Here is a 22,776-nt window from a genome sequence, read left to right on the forward strand (position 1 = left end):
GAGTATTACAAATGTACTTAGCTACATTCTGGCTCTGGAATTTATTTTGAATGCAAAATTCATATTAAAATAAAGCAACAGTCCCTCTGCTTCACAGGAAACGTCTCATCCTTCCACTTCACACACCCATAAGATGAAAAACAGCAACATCAACCTGTCCACGCTTCCTCACTTTTTTTCCCTCTTTCCACTGATCACAGGGTAGGTGGCTTGATCCCCACCTCCTCCTGTCCCCACGTGGAAATGTCCTTGAGCAAGACAACGGAACGCCAAATTGCAAATTCCGATGGTTGGCCAGCACCCAGCGCGGTCGTGCCGCCGGTGTGTGACTGGGGGGACGGGCGGCAAAAACCTTGTAAACGCTTTGCATAAAAGCGCTATATGAATGTAGCCATTTTAACACCTTTCCCCTCCTCTCCTGCCCCCCTCCCCCCTCTCTCCCCAGGCTGATGCAGACACAGAGAAGCGGGAGGAAAGAGAGGAGGAAGCAGGGACAAAGCGCGCAGAGGCCTTAGAAAGGAGGACTCCTGCCGAGCCAAAGAGGCGGCTGACACGCCGTACATTCAGCCATCGTTAACAGCCGATTAATGAGGTCAGCAACAGAAAAAAAACCTCTCGACATGTAAAAAAGTCAAAGTCAAATTTAGAAATAAATCTAATGAGCACTAGAGCTAGGGGTCACCATAGGGACACACCTGCATCTTCCACCTGCTTATTTTATGTCACCATACCAAATACAGATTTAATTTACAGTCAGATGAAACAGAGAATAAATGCAAATTATCACATATGAGAAGCCGAAGGTTGGAAATGTTCACAGGATTTGTGACCACTAAATTGATGATCAAAACTGATTGATCAACTATTAACACCAAACCAAAACAAGGCTGTGGTTGCAAGTTCTGAACTCAATTCCTGCGCAAACAAACTGAGCAAACATAGAGCTTAAGGACATCAGTACATTTTAAAGCTGTGTGAAATGAAAACAATTTAAACCAAACCCTGCTGGTGAGGCAGCAGATGAGCTGAACAGCAAAAAGTCCAAAAAACGAAAACGCCAGGAAATAAAACGAAATGAGATATGTTCAATATCGGCAAACGTTCTGCTGCTTCATCTACACCTGATTCAAACAACAGCCGAGCTCCAGGCTTCAGAACGACAGCTGGGGTCAATTCAAGCAGCTCAAGAGGAACCACAAATAGTGAACAGTGATCAGATCAGTGCTGTTTACTTTGCCCACAGACTTTACAGAAATAGTTTGCTATGTGGAAGGATGTTCATGTTTCTTCCTCTCTGAACTGACTGAGCTGAGGCAGTCCTCCACCCAGCAGCCGAGCGAGAGATAAATCCAGAATGCTAAAAAAATACCCTGATAAATGAATCAACAAATGAATCAAGGGACTGGGACTGAATTTTGGGAATCACACTCTTTCTTTAAAGCTGACTTGACACTTACCAGCATTTATCATTTACAAGCAGTATATAAACATGTAATAACTGGTTTATAACACTATGATATAGTTGTGCGCAGATTAAGATTATTTGTTAGTAACTAAAACTTGACTATGTTTGTTTACTGCTTATAAATGCTAAATAGGGAGACAAAAAATAAAAAACTTAGACTTTTAATTTACTATCTGCCCTTTAATTTACTTAGAAGAGTATGTTTTTTTAACGTTGGATTATTTATTCTAGAATAAAACTCTTACTGATTACTAAAAACAGGAACTGACAACAAAAAGCCGACAGTCCAGCTCTGCTCGGACAGCATCAGCTTCATCTCGACAAATTCACAAAACCTGGCACTGTTTTGTTTTTCTTCTACACTTCACATCGCAACTTCATGTTTTTGAAGACTTCCGTCCTTTCCAACCTGTTAAAAAATACAACCACCAAGCCGAGCGGATCCAATCACTGATAAATAAATCAGTGAATAAATCAATAAAAGGGAATCTCAGCACTTTAAACCAAGATTGTTATGTCATCATATTATTCTGTATTTACGTTGATAATGGTGCTGTCAATCGTTTAGAAAAGAAGCATTTATCATAATCAATTTCTTTACATTTAGAACAGTGGAGGTTTTTAATGTTTTTGTGTTTTTAATGATTATTTATTCCCCCAAAACAAGAACCAAGAACCGATAACTAAAAGCCAACATCTGTTAATGTCCAGCTCGGCTCCGACAGCAGCATCATATTCATCTCGACAAATTTACAAAACCTGGCAACGTGTGCAGCTTTTCTAACGTCGTGTTCTTCCTGCTACAAAACCAGCTCAGCGATTCCAAACATACAGGAGCATCAGCAGCCTTTTCTTCAGCGACACACACGCACACACACACACACACACACAGACCAAACAGCCATAATACCTCGGAAATAATAAAAAAGGGCATGTTATCACTTACTGAGGACGGCAAGCCAGGAGGGACCTTCCGCACTTTTTTTGTGTGAACCTCTGAAAGAGAGAAAAAGCAACAAAACAATACATGAGGGTTTAACAGGCCAAGAGGCTTTTATTTCTTTTAAAAAGGAGGTTCTGGTTTAAATTCAATCGATCACCCGGAGTGGAAAGAGCGAGGCCACTTTCCCCGCCACCGTCGATACATTTACAAAGAAAGCTTTCACTGCAAACAAGCGTGACACAATAAGATGCAGAAAATAAGAAGACAGAATACAAAAAAGGCAGACTTTTTTTTTCTTTCTGCTTTGATAAAAGGAAGGAGGGCAGCTTTTGACATGTTTATATTATTTTTCAGGGTTTCTCTCAAGGAGAGTGAGGGAGCGGTCTATCAACTGGGATCGTGAGACTTTGATGGGAAAATGAAAGAGCGCACCTTTTTTTGGAGACGTTGGCCTAGTACGCGTGTTTGTGTCCTCTCAAGGCTAATGCTACCAAGGCTAAAACGTGGCCACACTTGTCCTGCTTTTTAAAAGACTTGATAGACACACGCACTCACAATGCTCGGCCTTCTAAAAAAAGAAAAAACAAGTGTGTTTCTGAAAACACAAAGTGGCTGTGAACTGGGATCAGTCCAGGTTCAAATGTTTCACCAAGGTCAATGAAAAAAAAATCGATTTGGATACAGAAATGTAAATGTTAGTTTTACTGGCATGCAGCTTCATCTTAGCTGTTTGAAAAAGATTTCATCAGTCTAATAATGAGACCATTGATTCTTCTTCTACTTGACCATGATCCATTGATCATAATTGGCATGAAAGACACAGGCCTAAAACCTAAAAATAAAGTGGCTCGTTCTTGTAGCTGAAAATGTGATGAAAACGTCACAATGTCATTTTGTTGGGCTCATTTAATCAGACTGTCAGACAGATCAGCAAAATATCAAGATTTAGACACACAAAAAACATCTGTTGTGACAAATCATTATCAAAACTGGCTTTTATGAATTTTACTTAAAAAAAGGAAAAAAAAGAACTGCCACTCTGTGTTTCCCAGTGTAGTTTCCATAGTTTCAATCATTTGTATGAAATGTGTGTATATCTTAAAAAAACGCAGAACACGGCAGATCATCATCAGTCTCATCACTGTTATTATTATTAAGGAAATGGCACTCAGACTCAAAAAAGATATTTATAATTTATATCTTTTTTTTTTATTTTGAAAATGCAGTTTTCAAATGAGTGAAAGAACCTGAAAACCTCATAACCCCAGGTTTGCTTCATGCTTCAACCCCTTTGACCCCAAACACACCTGGGGCCCTGCGTGGGGTTGTTTGATATGGGGTTGACAGAGATTTCTAAAATGTATTTAGATTAATGTGTTTTTATTATGTTTGTTTATTAGGTCCACCTATTAAAAGCCAATGCAATGTCTATTATAGAAGCCCTGTAATAAATCCTACCCTCATGAACGTTATTAATTTCAGGCTGTATTGTGTGGTCCTATTGAAATGCATTATGTTTCTAATATTTTGTCCATCCCATTTATGTCAACTGACCATAAAGTTTAAACAGTTTCAACAAAAACTGAACATTATAACCTTCATGCAGGTAGGATTTATTGTAGGACTGTTATATTTAACTGCAATAATTACAACTTGGTGCGCCTAATAAATAGGCAAATGAGTGCATCATTAATTTATTGTAGTTAAATGTATAATTACTTATTTATCCCTCCATGATCTGGAGGAAAACAAAAATGCCAAACTCAACTTCACATGATGTAATGAGACCATGGGAAACTAAAAATGGGCTCAGAGGCTGAAAAACGTTCAGAAAGCTCTTCCTCTTATTATTAAACATTTTGTAAAAGAGAAATCAGTTAAATGTTAACTGTTCATTTGAACTTCATCGTGTCTCAGTGTGAGTTTAAAGTGCATGTCTAATGTGAGTGTGTTAGCGGCGTCTCACCCATGGTGTCCATAGGCAGTGTTCTCCTCCGTGGATTGGAGCCGTAGTGCTGGTAGTACTGACCGGCCGGCTTGGTGGGCGACGCCGCGCCGGGACTCCCCAAACCCAACTCGCCACCCAGTATCGACTGGTCGAGCGACACCGAGACAGACAGAGACAGAAACACAGTGAGAGAGAGAGAGATTATTAATCATGTGACCAGGAAGGACTCACCATTCTTCACAAGGAAAAACAGCAGGATTTCTGAAGAGTTGAAAACTGTAGCACAAAGACAAGCCAGCCATGAATGTTTGGGACTGAAAAACTTAAACTGATTGGCATTAAAGATGACCTAAAACTACCAAGAGATGATATTGGAATTATCTGTGACAATGTTCCAGAATACTTGTATATAGCTGGAATGTTGATGAGAGAATAATTTGGAATTCTAGAACTGGAATGTTAGTAATGTTGCAGAATGTCAGATTGTTGAAGGGAGTAAAATATTGGACATCCTGACCAATCCGGATATTGTTTGCTGATATGTTGATAACAGTTGGAAGACAGCCTGAATGTTGAGCAACACTGGGATTTTGCAGATATTCAAATTAAGGGAAGCTGGGATGTTGAGGACTGGAATATTGCAGTGTTGAGAATAATGCCAGTTTCATGGTATATGACAGTTACTAAAACTACCAGCTACATTTTTTTAATCAAAGACTTAGATTTTTTGGAATGTATCAGACTTGACTACATATTACAGACATGCCTGAAAAAGCAGGCAAATCTGTCATTCAAGGTAATTAAACCCATATTAAATGGATAAAGCGTTGTATTGTAAGTACACAGTATATTTAACCCTCACATGCAAAACTCTGCCATCATACAACCGTCCTGGGTCATCAAATAACATAAACACTTGCAAGTATAATTTCAATCAATTCCATCAATCATATATGATGGAACATGCTACTAGCAAAATATTGATGTTTAGAATATTGACAATCATTATAATGGGATTAATAGTTAGTTCATATTTGGGTTTAGGCATGTGTGTCTGTGTGTTACATTAAATATGTCCATGTACTAATGCTCTAAATAGGTTAATATCGTTTACATACGGAAGTCCACATCTGCCAGTATTAAAATGAAATTGTTTAATCAAATAGAATTTTCCTTTCCTTTTTAGTTTGACGCTGATGTATGGCAACATAAAAATGGAAAAATCAGATTTTATTTAGATTAAAATTCCCTTAAAAAATATATTTCTATGTGCAGTCAAAAGCACTGCACATGTGAGATACAAACACATAGATAATACATTATAAAAGTGAGCTTTAGCTTCTTTTCATCCTCAAAATTGCGTCAAAATGTCACATTAGATTTCCTTATAGACAGTGCATCACTAAAAGATCAACATCATAATTGAATAAATAGATAGCAGCCCTTTGGAATTGATATTGAAGCCAGCTAACGTCCAGGAACAAAGCCTACCACAAAAACCTCAAACCAAGCTGATAATGACAAATGAAACCATGGTTGTGATGGTATTTACCTCCATGAGAGCGACCTCATGCTGCTCAGCGTGGAGACGTTCATCTCACAGCTACACAGCTCAGAGTCTAACTTCTTCTTCCTCTCTGCTGCTTTTTCCCTCCTCTAACTGTGACTCAGTTTACGGCTCAAACTTAGCAAACCGCTCACACATTGTCCCGCTAATTATGTTCAATGATTCGGCAGCAACAAGTGGCATCTGGGCTGATTTGGAGAGAAGCGAACGCAAGAATAAAAGACAGGGAGAAGGATGGAGGAAAGGGTCTTTTTTGTTTTTAAAGTGGCACAAAAAGTTAGCGAGTAGGGAAGAGACAAACCTGCCCCCCCCCCTCCAACTCCTTTAAATAGACTCTGCCACTACTCCGTTAAAGTGTAGCCCCCTCCAGCTTTCTCGTTAAGTAATTAGTGTGCAGTGTATTTAAAGCAGAGGGTGGAGGAGCGTGTTGGAAGGAGGGTGGTGGATGTTTTTCGGCTAATCTGAATTCTGATCAGCGCGTCCGTCCTCTCTGTGGCTGAAAACAAAAGTTAGCTTGGCAGTGCCGGGCCAAGGAAGGCTTTTCTCATGCTAAACAGGGCCTAAGTAGGCCAATTACAGGGCCAGCCTCGGTCTCAGAGCCATTCTCCGGCTTAAAACAAAAGGGCTCTCGTCTAAAATAAAGTCAGTCGCACACACAGAGAGGGAGTCAGACACAAAGGCACACACAAACACACACACACACACACACACACCGATTCAGTCATCCTGTTCCTCTGTCCGTGTGTGTTTCAGTGTGTGTGTCATCGGGGGTAAAAGGGGGTTCCCACTAAAACAAAAAGGGTCTCATTGATTGTGGCGCTTTTCTTTCGTTTCTCTTCTTTTCTCTTCTTTTTTTTCTCTTTTTTTCTTTTCATACTTGAGCATCGAGCCAGGCCAGGCCAGGCCGGTCGCCCCGGCAACTAGATGAGCTGGAGGAGACACAAAACACCGTCTGTCTCTCTGTCTGTCTCTCTCTACCTTTCTAACTTTCTCTGTCAATTTCACTTCATCGCACACTATCTGCTTAATACAATTTAGTTGTTGGGGACGTTGAGATTAAAGTGATAGATTGAGTTGTTAAAGGGATATTCCAGCAATTTAGTGTTTTGCTTGTGCAGGACAGAGTGGTCAAGGAAGCAGAGATATCCTGACTCTTAATTCCTAGAATTGATCAAGCTCCAAAAGCACTTCCTACATTTCCCATAATGCAATGCAATTGGTAGCCTCTTTTCCCTGCCTGGTAAATGCCAGCATCTTTTCATCTTTCTCGACACCCCCAGTTTGCAACACAGGCTTTCTGTTAGACATTGACAGTCACCAGGCTCCAGATCACGTCACTATGGCATCATCAGGGTTATTTTCAGAAGTCACAAAGCTTTTCAGAGCCACAGAGGGTAGTGTACAGCCGTTTTCACCAGACAAGTCAAATATCAGGTTAATTAGAGCCATTCCAAAATGCAGCAGCACAGTGTGCTTCCAAATAAAAAGCAGCCCTGGTAAAAAAGGATCAGCAATACGTGTCATCTTTCCTGCACTTTCCTTCACTGTGCACACTCTCCATCTGTATTCAAACAAGATGGGCTGGGAGGCTGTACTACTGCTTTGAGCTAAATGCTAACATAAGCATGCTAACATGCTTCTAATGACACTGTTAAAATGCTGATGCTCAGCAGGTGAGGTCTTAATTTAGCATGTTAAATTTCCAACGTTTGCAGGCATTTGGTCATAAGCCAAACTTTGACAAATTAAAGCTGTAGCAAATACCTGTAGCAAATTGTAGGCTAGTCCATCCAATATTTATCAAGACATTTCACAAAAAAATTAAGATGTCAACCTGACTGACAGACATTCCCTAAAGCAACATCACTAAGGTGGCTAAAAACTGTCAGTCCTGTTTCATGCCACTGCTGCTTTTTGCATCAAATATACTTACAAAATAAATATACTATACAAATGTACTATACAGAGTGAGCAGACAGCCATCTTGTAAGATATCAGACATCCTTTGGAATCTGATCTACGTATCTAATATAAATGTGTCTGTTTCAACCTCCACCCCAACAGCAAATCTGTACGGCCAATCAGCTTGTTTGACGTGCAGGGCTGCACAATATGTTGTTGAGATTTGGGAGGCGCATGTGTCAGCTCCTCCGCGACCTACAGTCACCCATAACTCCCTGCTGTGCGAAGAGAGATACACAGAGATATTTATATGTCTCCTCATATGTGTAATTCCAGAAAGCCTTACACTGTTGTGATAATCACCAGGTTCACTCCTCCTCGCTCTGTCTCTCGCTCCTGTTTTACTTTCTACACTATCTTGTTTTCTCTCTGTCTCTGTCTCTCTGTGTGTGTGTCTCTTTCTCTCTCGGTATCACACACACACACACACACACACACAAACACACACAACCAGAGGTCTGTTTCTCACAGAGCTGACTGGGCTTCGGTACCCAGCTGCTCACAGAGACGATATTAACTAAGATAGATTACCAGAGAGAGAGGCACAGACACATACACGGAGTGAGAGAGAGAGAGAGAGAGAAAAGAAGCAGAAAGAGAACCCGGGGGGGAAAAAACAGGAAAGGGAGAGAAAGCGCGAAATCTGAGGAACAGAGAGATGAAGAGAGAGAACAACAAAAGAAAAGAAATGGAAGATAGAGCAGAAAAAGGTAGAGACAGAGAAAGAGAGACTTGAGGAGTGAGTGAGACACAGAAGAGAGACCCAAATGGAGACAGACATGAAAAGAACAGGGTAAAATAGTTGTCATGATGGATGGCTGACTGTGAAGCAGCACGCGACTCCCCCTACACCAACAGATCTTTTACACTGTGCGCGGATTAAACAAACGAGATATAACATGTCCATTTGAAAGCTTTAGATGTGTTGGTAGTCGTAAAATTGAATTCGGACAGAGGCTAGCTTTTTTCCTCCCAGCCTTTATGCTAAGCTAGGCAGAACACATCCTGACTGCAGCTTTGTATTTAACACACAGACGTTGAGGTATATGATATCTTCTCATGTCATCTCAAACAGAAAGTTGAACTATTCCTTTCAGGAATTTAACTTTAAAACCAGAAAAAGGGACATTTCTTAAATACAACTTAAGGCTTACTGCCCGCCTGTTTTCTGTTTTCTCTCTTCTCAATTTCTTCCTCTCCCACTCAACCCTCTGTCCTCATGTGACTGAAAAAGCAAATGCTCAGATGTCATCAATTTCCACCATCCCAACTATGAGAGACAGAGAGAGAGAGAGAGAGAGAGAGAGAGAGAGAGAGAGAGAGAGAGAGAGAGAGAGGCAGGAAGAAGTCATTAATTACCAGGAAGTGCTGGCGAGGCAGCGGCGCACCTGTACACCAGCTTCGCTCCAGCTGACACACACACACACACACCCACACACTTACATATGTACACACACATCTGCACGCTAACACACGCACACACTCCTGAGGGAGTGAGGCCCTGCGGCTGCTAGCAGAAACAGTAAAACCAGCAGACACAACGAATAAAACTGGACTCACAGAGCCAGAACAGAGTAACCACGTATCACGTATCAGACATTATACACATCCAGACTTCCATCTAACATATCAATTAATCATTTACTGTGTTAAATACCTAAAACAGTGAAAGAAATACTGAAAAATGCCCATCGCAAGAAAGATATTGAATTGACACTTATTACAGTAAACAGAGAAGCAGGAAATGCTCACATTGTAAAAGCTTGATAAATTACTTACTTCATTTCACTTAATTATGGCGAATCTTGCAATTAATTTTATATTAACTGACTAATCAATTAAATGACTAATCTTCTACTATGAACTATATTTTGTAATATTATTCAACCAATCAATTAATAAAACTATATTTACAAAGCACCTTTAATACAGGTAAGTACATAAGTGTGTATCTTTGGCAATTTAGTAATAATAATTACATTAATACTAATTATGCATTGATAATCTAGTAATTTATTTGGAATAATAAAATCTTGTTGGTCAATTAAATGGTTTAACAGCTCAACCATGATGGTGCCATCAACAGGACAATCCAGAGGAAAAATATCAGCATCAGCTGTCTGTTCAAATGCCTAAATACAACCTTATATGTAGAAATATGAACTAATTGTTGATATTATTGATATTTTTTTGTTGTTATTGATTTGGTCGCCTTATACTAAGATTACCTGCTTTATTTGTAAAATGTTTTCGTTTGGACGTTGCTTTCATGACTGAATTAATGTTTTATTTGGGCTTTTTTTCTTTAAATAAATAAATGAACAAACAACATATGTTTACCTGACAAAGATTTCTAGCGGCCATCTGAATTATTACTCTTCTCCGTCAGGCAGAATTAACATAATGGTACAGTGCCACAAGACCTCGTAGGGACTGACAAACAGTCAGTGTAGCTTTTTTAAAACCATCTTTCCCTTACCTTTACCAAGCATGTTTTGTGTCTAAACCTAATTAAACCTGAACTGCAGAGCATGCAGGGGCGTAGCACAAAATGCTGGATGCCTGTATATCAGCATTCTTCCTACATCCACATATTAATTCTAGTATCTTGGTGGGCCCTCCTCACATGAGGGTCCCGGATACTCTGTCCCCTTTCCCCCACAAGAAGGGCAGCTGTGGCTGAGAAGGTAGAGTTAAACTGAACCCCAAATTGGTGTGTGAAAGATAGTTCCTGTTCTGAACAGTTAGGCTCTGTGTGTGAATGGGTGAATGTGATGTGTTTTTTTCATTCCATCTGATGGATATGATTAGCAGAAGGGGCCTTTTAGAGGGACATAAACTGGAGTGTAAATGTTTTTCTTTCTTTATGTCAGTAGTTGACTGAACAGGTGAGGGGGAGCGTCAGTGTATTCTTTAGTGCTACATCTCATTCATTCAAAAACAGTTACAAACACAAAACTGATAAAAATCCAAGACACAGGCCGAGCTGATTCCCTGACACTATCAAAGTTAACGACTGAGACAGCCAATCACGTCGTAGAACCTAACCCAAATGCACAAAGGAAACAGCCAATCACTTCATTCCACTGGAGTCGTGGGAACAGCTGCTGTGTGTGTGTGCGTGTGTGTGTGCGCGTGTGTGTGTGTGTGTGTTTAGAATGATGTCAGAATAAGAAAAACCTCCGGGACAGATCACAGTAAACACACAGACACATCTGCAGTGGCATTCAAAGCAGCGAGGGATCGACTAACCAATGACAACTTCCTCCATCTTCTAACTGCTCCACACATGAACACACACACACACACACACACACACACACACACACACACACACACACACACACACTCACACACAGTTCAAAGCATTTCTCCTTAATTAGTGTTCAACGCTTGGCTTGACAAATAAATAGCGACCATTTAAGAACACTAAGAGAGGAATCAGACAGCACATTACACCTCACAATATCTGGCAGCTTCCTGCATGCAATTAGAACAAGGAGAGGAGGGAGGATGAATGGGGAGCAGTAATGGGAAGGAAATAGGTAAGGAAGGAAACAGTAGGTGGTACGAGGAAAAAAGGAAGTAGCAAGTAAAAAAGAAGTAGGAATTGAAGTATCCAGGTTACAAGGGAACGAAGAGAAGGGGCGAACAAAAGAATAAAAGATGACAGAGATAGAAAGATGAAGGTAAAGCAGAAGGGAGGAATGGGTTAGGAAATGAGCTGATAAGGGGGACAAGGAATAACTGAGGGAGGAAGGGAAGAAAGAAGGGAAATAGGGAGGAAGGGGAAAAAGGAAAAGGCCATTGGGAGGAAAGGAAGGGAGAATACAGAAGGAGGCAAGGACTGATGGAGGGAAAGGGAATCATCGAGGAAGAAAGGAGAGACCACAGGAAGTGAAGAAATGATAGATAGAGAGGCACATTTATACTTAGAGATGAAAAGAGAGATGAAAAGAGAATGAAAAATAGGCTTCACTGTAGTGCCATCTTGAACTGATCACTCCCATCATGCCTCAGTCTCAGCTGCCTTTATGTTGTAGACATTTTAGTCATTATAACCAGGAACAAACACGGGAGAGTAGAAATAAAACATTCTGACCAGCGCTCCACTTCTCAACACATCTGTAATGCCTGCAACTGTTTTGGATCACTCTGACCAATCTCATAGCATAGTTTTCAGCTCATAGCTGTTTTCAGAGAAAAAGCTCTAAACACTACCTGCCCAGCACCAAACAGCAGACAGACAATGTTAGCGACTACCTGGTGGACATGGTGGAGCATTTAGCAGCCAAAGAGCCAGAGATTTCCCCCACGGGTTGGTGGAGACTAAAAACAGAGCTAAAAGTGTGAATATTGGACTTACATTCATCGGATTGACGCAAACACGACTCCAAATGAATGATCATGTTGCTCCCTAACCTCTGTGTAAATAAGTAACTGTTTGCCAAATTAAATTAAAAGGCCACGATTTGTCAATGTCATGTTCACAGCTTGTTTCAGCTGCCTCAAAGTGGCCCAAAAAATCAGTTACTGCAGGTTCAAAGTCAGCAGCACTCACTCTAATGACCACTAGAGGCTCAAGGCTCAAAGTGTCTCTTCAGATACAAAGTTAATACTTATATTATATTTGTTTTATAAGTTTGTTTTCTCAAAAACTAATTTCACTCAAGTTTTACATTTTTAGACCTGCTGTCAACACAATGCTGCTCGAAGGAAACTATGGCTGAAGTGAAGTGACTGGGAAAAGCCCCAACATCTCTATAAAAATACAGTCAGCATTATTTCCACATTCCACATCCATTGATAAGTGATTAAAGTTTCTAATTTAAGAATTTCTCATTAACATTAAATGTTCATGACTAGATATATAACAACCAAAGTTATAGTTAGGAAAACCACAGGATTCAACACTCAAAAACACAGTACACTTTATCAGGACTGTGTGGGGGTGGTTAGATCAGATTTGATTGACAGTGACCTGGCAACATAAACAAATCACCATCATTATACATTTTGATCAGATATATTCTATCCCACATGATTAATCATCATGTGGGATAGAAGGTAGGGAAGGGAAAGACAAATAAATACAGTTATATGATTGCAGAAAAAAAAGGTCCTATAAGGGTCACTGTGCACAGTCAGTGTTACACAGATCTTCAGTAGCACTTCTTTATTATTGAGCACCAAGTCAGATATATTGGAATTTTACAGTTGTTTCGACTTCCCAGACAAGTTTACTTGTCATAGTAGGAAAAGCACCAATGTTATAATAACAACATTAACAATAGCTCCATTCTATTCAAGTGTCCTAGGAAGACATGCCTGTGTGTCAAGGAGCCAGCAAGCACAACACCGGGACCCTGAAACTGAAGCAGCTAAATGGAATTCAGTAAACGTACTGCCTAACTGAGGTGTGTCCATATTAAAGTTGCGGTAGGAAACGTTGGAGAAACTAGCAAGAGACAGCTAGATTTTGTAAGAATCCAAATGAAATCCCCCCCCACCACCCCCCTACAGGCCTCACTGCAAAGCCACTCCACCAAACACATTTTTATGCGCAGTGAGTGCATGGGCAGAGTGCGAGCAGGTAGACAGGCAGGTAGGCAGGTGAGTATTTTTTACTTTTAAGGCCATGCATTGATTTTCAGAGATGTCCTGAAAGGCCTTGGGTTGCATTTCTTTCTCATTTAAAGGAGTTTCAAGGCCCGTGGGATCCTGGAAGTTGTTTGTTGTTCATCTCTTACAGATAAGAATTCAAGAGAAGTCCTGGACACAGAACTCTGATGAAGGAAACATAAAAAATATCAGCTTGCTTTGCCATGTCTCCTGGATCAAGACTAGTTTATTATATTTACGAGTGTGCGTGTGTGCGCGTGCATGCGTGTACATGTGAGAATCAGAGCAAAAACACAGAATCACTGTGTGTGTGTTCAAGTTTTGGCAGTTTTGTGCATTTATCTCTGTGTGTGTGTGTGTGTGTGTGTGTGTGTGTGTGTGTGTCAGCTCTCTAATGTAGGCGTGACAGCTCGGCTCTGTTCTGTGTCTGTTACCAGCTGTTGTGCTTCACTCACAGTTTTCTGTGTGTGAGTGTATGTGTGTGTGACAGCATACTGTTTGATGTTAGACACATCAGAGAGGGGAGAGGGTTAACTTCCCTGACAGAGATAGAGCCGTGATCCCTGATTTGCCTCTGTGATGCCTGACGAGAACTTGTTAAACAAACACTGAGTCGGTTGCTGCCTGAATCGATCAAATCATTTGGCCCCTTTTCACCACCAAGTAACTCCACCCCCCAAAAAACAAGCACACAGGTATTCCTCTCAGTGCTTAGTTTTTAATACTAAAAACACATACTGGCAGTAATGGAATACGTTTTCAGATCCTTAAGTCAACCTGGCAAAACTATGAACCTTCAAAACCTTACATAAATCTCCATGCAGTAACTTGAAAATAGCACGTGGACAGAAGGTCAGAATTTGCAACAAAAAATGAAAAGAAAAAGAAAGAATGTAAAAAATGTGCTGGGTCTGCCAGCTAATGGGAAAAGTGTAGGTTGCCCAGGAGCGAGGTGCGTCACTCCCATCGATGCCACAGAAGTGTAAACATATAGGTTTACTTTGCAGTGTTTGAAGGTAATGGTTCTGAAATTTAGTGTGAAAACATATGGTATCAATAAAGACCCATCTGTAAGAAAGCCACAAGAAAGTGAAATGTTCAAGTGGTACTGGGCAAATATAACCTCATCTTCAGTCCGTTACTAATGTCTGTAACTAACAGCAGCGTTTTAACATAAACAAAGTGTGAAAGTAGGCTTAATGTCTATAGCCACGTACTTAGCTTTGAGCTAAATGCAACAGCCCGGATGCTAAGATGCTCCCGTTGACAATGCTAACATGTTAATCTGAAGCAGGCATAATATTTACCATGGTCACCATCTAAGTTTGCCGTTACATGCGAACATCTGCTCATCTTCATCAAACCCAAAGTACAGCTAGAGCTGATTAAGACTCAAATTTAATGTTGATTCATCCAATAATGATCGAGACATTTAACTTGAAACCACATGGCGGCATCAGAGGGAAAGTGAGGGGGTCACCAAAGTGAGTAGGATTCATTTTCCTGGAAGTAGTTGTTGAGATATTTCAGTCTGGACCAATGTGGTGGACTGACCAGCACTGCCTTTCCTCGAGCCACAGCAATAGTTGGCAAAAAAAAAAAAAAGCAGCACAATTTAATGGTAATTGATCATTGTTAATGTTCAGTAAGGTAACTCACTGACATTTGCGGTTGTTATATTGTGTTTTTCACACCAAATTATAATGACAAATGGTTTAACACAATGTTCCATTCACATATGTTGCTGCCTGACGCTGACAGGTGACTGCTGTACAGTTTTGTTGACCCAGTGGTGTAGCGGTCAAGACTGAGCTACATCAGCTCTCACACTAATTGGAATAAGGAGTTCATCCATGTTTTCATGATCCACTCCGGCGGTGGAATGTTTTATTTTACTGGACTTGTATCAACATTTCAACTTGTTTTGACAGTAATTTAGCTTTAAAATGAAAAGAAATGACCTAATTCTAAAACTGCATGATCAAAAACAGCAGATATTTCTCTACAATTACAGCACAAAGGAAACCAGTAGCTTCCTCACGTCATAGTGGTAGCTGGTGACACTAAGAATGTCCATGGAATGGATACCACACACATACAGACAAACTGTCAGCTGTCACAGCTAATGCATCAACACGCCCGCAGTATACGTGAGCCCAGCAGTGTGTGTTAGTGTATGTTTGTGATCGATAAAGAATTAAAATAAAGTGTCGATCTGTGCGGCCGGCAAATAAGACTAAACGATGGCTGAGGGTCTCCTGAGAGCAACGAGCAGCTGGATCAGTGTGTGTGTGTTCAGAGCTGGAGAGCAGCTCTCAACACAAACAAAGGATGCACAGGATGGATAGATGGAAGAGGAGAGGAGAGTTATTTATGACAGATAGATAGTTTAGATCAACCTTTCTTTACGTACAACCTTTTTGATATGGCAGCCTTTTCACCTCAGCCAAGTAAAAGCCCCTTTTTTACAATATGTCTTTTTTCTGCCTTTTCAACCCTGTTGTATCAGAATAATAGGTCTGCAGATTTGCCAGTTTATGCCAGTTTTTCTCCCATGATTTGATGCATTTCTGCCAAATGTGTTCTAAGACCGCAGATGAAGTGATCACAGCTTCAAATGCAGTCACATAACTCTTAATGCTTTCTGGTTCTCCCACAGATCTCTTTTCTATTCACACGAGTATCACATGCGTGGTTTGCGCGCAGACGTCAACCAAGAGTTTTATGCTAACATTATTTTTAATCTTGTCTCTGGTATGTTTTTGTGGCATTGACTCATTCACAGCATGAAAACATGTCGAGGTACAAAACCTTTGACTCTATAATCAGTATTACTGTAAGCACAGCAGGTCGGTTACCTTATGACTGCAAAAAAAAAGACAATGGGTGCAAAGAGAGAAGGAAACACAGCTGTATCGATTGAAATAGTCACACAAACTGTTTTACTAAAGCATCTGACCAGGAAGAATATTATATTAAGTTCTGTGGATACAAATCTGTAATGCTACTACATATTCAGTCGGTATGCACCGTACACTGCCTACTAAATGAACATTTAAATATGCCATTTCCAGCAGACTGTTCACAATGAAGTAATCTCAAGGTGGTTGAGGTCGTCCAGCAAGCTTATGGCGCATACTCTAGTAAACTATGAAGTGTGAACGCATATTTAGTATGAATAGTATGTTAGGCTACAATTCTGAACACAGCCTTTGACAGGTGCTTGTTTTTTTTCTTCTTTGACTTCAGACCAGCTGTTTGGGGCTTGTACTTCCTGCAGCCATGCCATTGGTCAGAAAACAGCCAGTGGGAACAGGCTCCAAAGACTGACAAAATGAAGTAATGATGAACACACACACACACACACACACACCCCCTTAGTAACCACATTCCACTGTGAAGCCCACGCACAGGAACTGTCAGCTTTGTAGAGGGCATGGGGACTGTTGTACACACACACACACACACACACACACAGAGTTATGTCTGGCCTCCATACTGACACATTGCACATCTTGTGTGAGAGGGAGACAGCAAAGCCAGACAGCCATTGAGAAATAGACAGTTTGAAAGTGAGAAGAGACAGAGATGCAGAGAGAGGATTTTAAACGGTAAATGCTAAGTGATGTATTTTACAAATCTGTTGTGAACTAACACCTTAAAAGGACATCATCAAGGGAACACATCTATATACATCTTATCCTGAAGCTCTCTTGTCTTCGAGGTTTTTTCATGCAAGCGCTCCAAGTCGGAGTCACCAAACTGTCTTAACTGCACAAACTTGTTGTAATCATTTCCGTTTGTGTTGTTCACGAGATTCAGGATCGTTAGCTTAATCCAGAGTTTCATATTGCATAGCCTGCAAGCCCTGCTCAGCAGACTGAAGCTGCTGGAATCTGCAGATACAAACTAAACATGGCAAATTCAGCAGGAGCAGTGGTTGTATTAGAGGACAAGAGACAATTAGAAAATAATAATAATGCATCTGTCAATGACATGTCATCAAAGCAGTACTGTACTGTGACAGAAAGAGAGGGAATGTGACAGTCACAGAGATATTAGATGAGAGAATATTATAGCCTACAGAAGCTGATGTTACACTATCAGGTGTTATAATTGAGGATGTTACTGGACAGACACCTGCATAGAGACATAAGGTGCATCTCAATTCCTCGACCCTCGCTTGAACCGGAAGTCGTTCTGGTCCGCCATGTTGCAGGCTGGCCCAGAGCTCCTATTTGTGCATGGAGGAGCGAGGATTGAGGATCGGGGACTGATCTCTGAGAAGCTTTGAGCGAGGTTACACCATATAAAAGAAGCAGCCTTCACGGAAGTATTTTCCTGGCTGACATGCCCCCTCGTTGGATATCTGTTATTGATTGGGCACTGCAGCTGACAGGACTGACCTGATACAGCACAACATCACTGGAGTTTCATATGGAGTGAAGACAGTTGACAGATTAAACTCAAGTGCACCACTCACAAGTTTTATATTTTATTTGTTTCCTGATTCACTATCTAGTTTAAACATCTGTCTCCATTGTAGGTCTGAACAACAAAAACCTTTCTTCATTTATTAGAACAATTTTCCAATTTCTTTTTTCCGCCATTAACTTTTGGATACAATTAAAGTCGGAGAGAGTCGGAGAGTCTGTCAGTCAGCAAGAAACTCTTTTTACATCATTTATTGTCATTTTCATTCAGTCGCGCAAGACTGATAATTCCTGAGCGTCGGCTTTGATATGACTTAGATCTTTTCAATTTTCCCTGAAACATTTAGCCTAATAAATCCTTCCCAATGTTCAGAAGACACCATGATCATATTGTGGGTTTTTCAAAGATGAATTTAGAATCATAATCTCAAAAAATACAGATGTCATTTTTTGAGATTATGATTCTGTCACCCGAAGCTGGTCTCCAAACCACGTTTTGTCAAGAAAACACACGTGAAATGTCATACGGGAAATGACGTGAAACTACAGACAAAACAGCTGTTGTTTGTTATTACAAAGATAGAAATTATAAAGACAAAAAACATGGGTAAAGAATGGATTAGCACACGCAGGTAGCAGGGATTGTCTGAGCTGCAGAGAGAGCTGGAGAGGAGTAAAAAGTGGCATAAGTCACCTATGTAACGTTATTTAACTTAAGTCAATGTTGACTTAGTTTCACAGGGGACTTGAATCCTCGTCTCTCGGGAGAAAATCCTGTATTTGTTTGCCTAACAATAAACTGTTTTTATATGCAACTGAGAGTGAGGCTGATATGTGTTCAGTAATAACCAGAGGACTCACTCTCTCTGCACTCTCTTTACCTGTCAGAGAGGTTTGGAGGTCAGAGGTCAGTGTTTTTGGAGAGCCCTCAGAATGTTTGAAGGACCAGTTCGGCTCACTGAGGGCTGATGAGGAGCGAACAGGAAGCAGAGGATGACACACCTGCTACTGCAACAGCAGGTGATGGAAACTCAACACAGCATGCAGTTTATATTTTATGCATGCTTGTGTGTATGTGTGTTTTGAAGAGAGTAAATGTGTGGTTGTGGAATACTGTACATATCGACATGCATATGCTCTAATATAAGTATATTTGAGTGTGCATGCGTGTGTGTGTGCCTTCTTTAATAGGTAAATGCAGCTTCTTAACTCCCTCTGAAACCTTGCAGAGCTTCAAAACGAAGCCTTCAGCACTTTTACTGACTGATGTGTGAATGCGTGTGTGTGTATGTGTGTGTGAAGGGTTAAAGGCTTTTTTTAATGTTGCATTCCACCAGAACCTCACATCCAGACTGCTGCTGCCTCAGCTGTAGCTGCCGGCCCACGACCAACCTACTGATCTGTGGGGCGATAAGTGGATGACAGGCATGCTTTGGTGTGGCTGAGTGTGTGTGTGTGCACAGCCAACACAGTGGCTTTAGCTTGAATGAACGACACAGAGTGTGAGAGTAGAGAAAAACTGAGAGAGGGAGAAACCGATGAAAAACAGCAAGATAAGAAGATCTAAAGAGTGAGAGAGGGGGCGAGAGACAGTAAAAGATTGTGGTAATGTGAGAGGGAGAGAGAGAGAGAGTGACACGCGAGGTTCATCCTCTCCCATCCCTTCATCCAGATGATGTGGGTTTTTCTGCTTATGTAGACAGAATGTCCCTTTAGATAGCTTTAGATAGCAGCCGTGTGTGTGTGTGTGTGTGTCTGTGTGTGTGTGCACTGGCTTATATATTATACTACCCATGAGGGTGTTTCTGCTGTGGTTATGGGAGTTCAGGTGATATTCTCAGCAGCAGTGAAGCCACAGACATACCCATAAAACAACGAGGGAAGAGCAAACAACATCTTGATGACTACCAGCAGTGGAGCTAAAGATGTCACGTTTTGTCCCGAGGGTGGCGCTATAGGAAAGGTTATGGAGTCATTCATGTCTAAATAGTTCATCCTCTGGGGAGCAGAAATCAGAGATCAGTACATAACAAAAATATTTGTCCATTAGATTTTGATGGTTCTTGAGTGAAAAGTTTGTCCTGCAGGTGGCACTAGTGGGAAGGTCGGGAGGTCAGCAAAAGCATTAGGATTTAGGAGGATCATGAATATTAACAGCAAATCTCATGAAAATCCGAGACATGCATGGATCCCATGACAGATAGACGGACCAATTGTCCGACGTTCCTAATCCTAAAAGGCCCTGCTGGACAATTCCACATCCCTTCACAACAAAATAGGTTCTTTATGACTTCTTTCCAAAATTAACCTTTTTTTCTTATGACTTACAAATATTGACGAGTGTTTTCTGTTCTGCCATCACTATGGTAAAGCTTTGCTTAAAGGTGGGGTATGCAGTACTAATCAAATACCTCCTCACGGCCCGCTAGCTGTATTTTTCAATCACAACCTTTATTTAGACATTCATGTCTGTGTGTTAACTACAAAGCTGGAGTCAGGATGCAGTTAGTCTAGGGAAAAAGGCTCTGTACAAACCTCAGAAATACACCTCTAAACCTCACTAACTTCATTTTGTTTAATCCATATGCACACAGTAATGTAAAAACCAGAGTTTTATGTCTTCACTTTCGACAGTGTTCAGACCAACTTGAGCCCTGAGTGCTTTATTGGCATGAATATATAGCAACAATATTACCAAAGCTACACATAAAGAACATGAGGACAATTAATTTTGTGCATTTCATTAGATAAAAGATAAAAACTATCCCTCTCATTCATTTGACTGAGCAGTAGGGGTCCCAGTGCAGAGGGCTTGCTCAACTTTCGTCACAATGCGACGCCATCCAGCAAGGCTATGTGTTGGCCAGTCACATACATGCAAGCGCACATTCCAGGTGGATTACTTTGTAACATGGACGCTGTATTTCTACTGTTCACCCCGCAAGCGTCATGACCGAAGTCAAAAATCATAAGCTGTGAAGTGTTTTGGCATCTGATGAGTCTTCCAATTCACAATTGGTTTTCTAATGAAAACAGTCGCACCCTTGCAAATTAGCTAAGTACTGTATTTCCCTGACAGGTGTAAAAATGTTCATGACATGTGATAACTGAGCTTTAAAGCAACTGTCAAGTCAATTACAGTGTGAAACTCAGTGCAGTGTCACTCACTGCAGAAGATGCAGTACTCGGAATGAAGCATCAGGAAACTATCTGCTGATGAAGATGATCACAAACTCCAGATCATCAACTAAATGGACCTTATTGTTTGTCACCTTCTTTTTCCAAGTTCAGGAATGAATCTTTGAAACAATGACCTTCAAGTGCTCAGAAAAAGAAAAGAAAAAATCTGATGTTCTGGGCAAACGGAGTAAAAATAAATCTTACTACAAATTGTATAGTATATGTGAAAATGAGATAAAATATTATGATTTCCTGTACCTTTAGTGCACAAAGCAACTACATTAAAATATGTTTGTATGGATATACTTTTACATGCAACTCAAATTGCAGCAAATACTGAAGAAACAAATGAATAAAATAAAATGAATAAAAAGTTTCATTCCTTTTGTAACACGGAATGAGACAACAGACTCAATCCTTGTCCATCCCTGGTGTTTCAAGTGCATTCATGTGAGTTTCAGCCTGCAGACGATGGTTTTTGGAGGGTGTTTAGATGTTTTTAGGGGAGCTGGCTGTTGGGGGTTGGGCTCCAACTTTGGCAGAAGGCCACGTTTCCCAGCCCCCACCACCTATTTACAGCCAGGAGACAATCACCAGTGAGACCCAGTCAGCCTCCCAGTTTACACAGGATAACAGCAGTCAGTTCATACTAAATAAAATTCTGTATTACTACTGAAGTACAAAGGCTCTGTTGTGCAGAAAATATACAATGTGGTTTACTGTTCTGCTGGACGGAAACATCCTCAGACCATTAGACACTATTGGACAATCCATCCATTGACTTTCAACACTGAAGACAGACACAACATAAAAACTCCATGCAGAGGGGCAGGTTTAAATCTGCAATCAAAAAGCTACAGCATCACCCTAAAACTCGAAACACAAGTCTCCTAAAGGCATTTACACATATGTAGCATGGGGCCATAAATCCATTGCACGGTAAAAAAAATCTATCAACAGAGACCACATAAAATTAAATAAAATTAAAAGTTAAAAAATGAAACATGTATGGCACTGAACCAATCTAATGAAACCAACACTAACTGAATGATCTAAAATATAAGTTAAACCAAAGGTAAATATAATAAAATCACTATAAATTTCTCCACAAAAATGTAGTCAGTAGTAATGAACACACACTTTCATGGGACACGAAACAGAACAACTCCAACCCTAAATTTCACCTGACAGAAATCTCGAAAAAGGCTATATAATAAACCATAGTTAACATTTTCCACATCAATTCTTCACCAACACTCTGGAATTCAGTAAATGAACATTTTCAATATGTGACATCAAAACTCAGCCCAGTTAGATTAAGCAAATTCTTTGAGTGATTCGTTCATAACAGTGAACGAATTAAATAAATAAATAAATAAATAAACAAACAAAACACTCATTGTGCATCATGCTATAATACATTCAGACACCGATCCTGCATCATTCACCTTTGCTTCTGTGTGAAAAGCAACTTGCAGGTCAAATATTTTACTAAATTTATCCTCATCCTTTCCTGAAAATGACCAGAGATACCCTCCTTATCAAGGACAAGCCATCATATGGATCTCTGAGAGAGGGCTACTCCAGGTCAACAAAGACTCTATAAGAGAGCAGCGCTGTCCTCCACTGCACCTGCCTCCCTTTCCAGATCCAGTG

General features: G+C 40.5%; 1 protein-coding gene across 10 annotated transcripts in view; it reads right to left on the reverse strand.

The window, feature by feature from the left end:
• The window catches only part of LOC119914090 (transcription factor 4-like), a 270,600-nt gene that overhangs the window by 101,716 nt on the left and 146,108 nt on the right, over window positions 1-22,776 (reverse strand). For all 10 annotated transcript variants that reach the window (XM_038733104.1, XM_038733097.1, XM_038733093.1 and 7 more), the window contains 2 exons: window positions 4,375-4,501; window positions 2,412-2,461 (listed from right to left, as the gene is read on the reverse strand). In XM_038733104.1, the coding sequence (XP_038589032.1) occupies window positions 2,412-2,461; window positions 4,375-4,501 (177 nt within the window). The remainder of the gene's footprint in view (window positions 1-2,411; window positions 2,462-4,374; window positions 4,502-22,776) is intronic.

This window comes from Micropterus salmoides, unplaced genomic scaffold (genome assembly GCF_014851395.1).
Source record: "Micropterus salmoides isolate LMB-PRFRI ecotype aquatic unplaced genomic scaffold, ASM1485139v1 Ms_hic_scaffold_20, whole genome shotgun sequence".
NCBI lineage: Eukaryota > Metazoa > Chordata > Actinopteri > Centrarchiformes > Centrarchidae > Micropterus > Micropterus salmoides.